General features: G+C 44.6%; 1 protein-coding gene across 1 annotated transcript in view; it reads left to right on the top strand.

Annotated features, from left to right (window-relative positions):
• The window catches only part of LOC139915452 (kalirin), a 102681-nt gene that overhangs the window by 38431 nt on the left and 61750 nt on the right, over positions 1–2500 (top strand). The window contains 3 exon segments of the mRNA XM_078282312.1: positions 1013–1081; positions 1194–1316; positions 2210–2383. Coding sequence (XP_078138438.1) covers positions 1013–1081; positions 1194–1316; positions 2210–2383 — 366 coding nt within the window.

The following is a 2500-nucleotide window of genomic DNA, read 5'->3' as shown; positions in this document are numbered from 1 at the left end:
TTCAGGTGATTGGTGACAGTTAGCTGTGGTGTCCCTCATGGCTCTATCCTGGGTCTCCTGCTTTTCTCCATATAAATTAGTTGTGGTGTTCCTCAGGGTTTTATTCTGGGTCCCCTCTTCTTCTCATATATAATGCCACTCCCGGGCCATACAGCATCGTTGTAATCCAGGTTGTATGATGCAGGTTTACACTTGACATGAATGTTTTCTGGATTATTGCGCCCACTGCTGTTGGCGCTCAAATCCCACAACCATCTTGTCCCGCTCTCTACTGATGTTTATTCAAACTGTAGGAATCTGTTTTCAACTCCACTCCTAACCAGGACCAACACGTTAAGACAGTTGTGAAGTCGCGTTTTCTACAACTCTTTCAGTCTTTTAATTATCTGGAAACTGATCCATGCTTTGATTTTATTACACACTGACTGCTGTAAATCCAGATTACAGTTAGTTAGTATTGTGTTTTAACCAGCAAAGTAAATCCAGATTACAGTTAGTTAGTATTGTGTTTTAACCAGCAAAGTAAATCCAGATTACAGTTACAGATCCAGATCGCTGCAGACTCCTGACAGGAACTGAGAAGAAACAGATGATTGCCTCCATTTTTTTTAGTTTAGCTACACTGGCAATTAGTGCAATTCAGGATTGATTTAAAATGTTAATAATCATCTTTAAGGCAGATTAAGGCCTAGCTGTATCTGAACTTTTTCTTTGAGATCCTCGGCCAGACGCTTTTTTTAAACACCCTTTTTTTTTAGCTTTTTTGTTTTTATTTTATTTTTATTCTTTTTGTTTATTTAATAAATAATAAATAATATTTATATTTATATGTTTAATTATTCCTCCTGTAAAACACTGTGAATACTTTTATTATAGGTTTATACTCATTAATTAATAAATAACATGTGATTCAAATTAATTTATTCTATTATTTTTTGTTATTTTTGCATACTATATTTAATATTTAACATTTTTGACGTCAGAAACCTTCCACATATCCTCCTCCCTCCAGGTGACGGCGGAGCTGGACGCCTGGAACGAGGATCTGTCTCGCCAGCTGGGCGACGCCGGCGGCTCGGGGGTTAGCGTTAGCGTTAGCGTTAGTGTTAGCGGTAGCGGGTAGCGCCAGCGGCGGCGGGGGGGCTGGGGGCGGGGCCGGCGGGGGGGGCGGGGCCTCCTCCGGCGGCTCGGAGGACATCGGCCTGGCGGAGCAGCGGCTGAAGAGACACGCTGAGAGGAAGGCAGCCATGAACAACATGAGCTACGAAGTGATGCAGCAGGGACAAGACCTGCACCAGTACATCATGGAGGTCCAGCTTCAGGTGGGAGCACACACACACACACACACACACACACACACACACAAATCCCTCTGATCTCCTGTAAAGAGGAGAAAAACGAGAGAAGCGATAAAGGAGAAGAGAATGAACTCAAGAGGAGGTGAAGAGAGGAAGAGAGAGAGAAAATGACAGAGAGAGGCAGAGAGATAGAACAACAGAGGAGAGAGAGAGAGAGGGAGGGAAGTGATGGAGAGAGAGAGAGAAATGAATAAAAGAAGGAGAGAGAGAGAGAGAGAGGGGAAAGGACAGAGAGAGAATTAGGTTAAAAAATCGTCACAGCTTTCCTTCCACTGGCACAATCCTCTTACACTGTCTGTGTGTGTGTGTGTGTGTGTGTGTGTGTGTGTGTGTGTGTGTGTGTGCGTGTGTGTGTGTGGAGGTCAACATCTCGGTCAGTATGCCTCCTGGAGTGTCAAATCTCTCTCACCATCCATCCACACACACACACACACACACACACACACCCTCTGTTACCTGCTGCTGTGTCACAGCGCCACTTACTGGTGAAGTAGAGAATTAATTCATAATAGATGCTGTAGGTTGAGGACAGCTTCTCTTTTTATTAAATGCTTCAAAATGCTTCACTAGTGTCTAGAGACAGAGACAACATTATGTAAATGTTTGATTGTGTATGAGAGGCTATTACTTTGCTTTAACAAATAACATAATCTCCCTCCAAAATGTCTTTTTTAATGCTTTGGGAACACCATAAATATTTTTTCTGAGTCAAGATGAGACCGATCATCCTGCAACACGAAACTTTCCTCCGTGTCTCGTCCGTCACGCAGACGACGTGTAGAATCTAACAGTCATCGCTCTGTGTGTGTGTGTGTGTGTGTGTGTGTGTGTGTGTGTGTGTGTGTGTGTGTGCGTCAGGCATCGAGCTGACGGGGGAGAAGGACGTGGACTTGGCCTCTCAGGTCCAGGAGCTGCTGGAGTTTCTGCATGAGAAGCAGCAGGAGCTGGAGCTGAACGCCCAACACACACACACACGGCTGGAGCAGAGCCTGCAGCTGCGCCACCTGCAGGCCGAGGTCAAACAGGTCCGCACACACACACACACACACACACACACACACACACACACACACAGAGGTACTGAAGACACTGAGATTTTGCTCATTTTTGTACGTTTTCCATTCCTTTAGTGTTAATTCTGT

The sequence above is a fragment of the Centroberyx gerrardi genome, unplaced genomic scaffold, assembly GCF_048128805.1.
Source record: "Centroberyx gerrardi isolate f3 unplaced genomic scaffold, fCenGer3.hap1.cur.20231027 Scaffold_70, whole genome shotgun sequence".
NCBI classification, from domain to species: Eukaryota; Metazoa; Chordata; class Actinopteri; order Beryciformes; family Berycidae; genus Centroberyx; species Centroberyx gerrardi.
The sequence above is the reverse complement of the archived record's forward strand: the minus strand, read 5'-3'. Positions and strand labels throughout refer to the sequence as shown.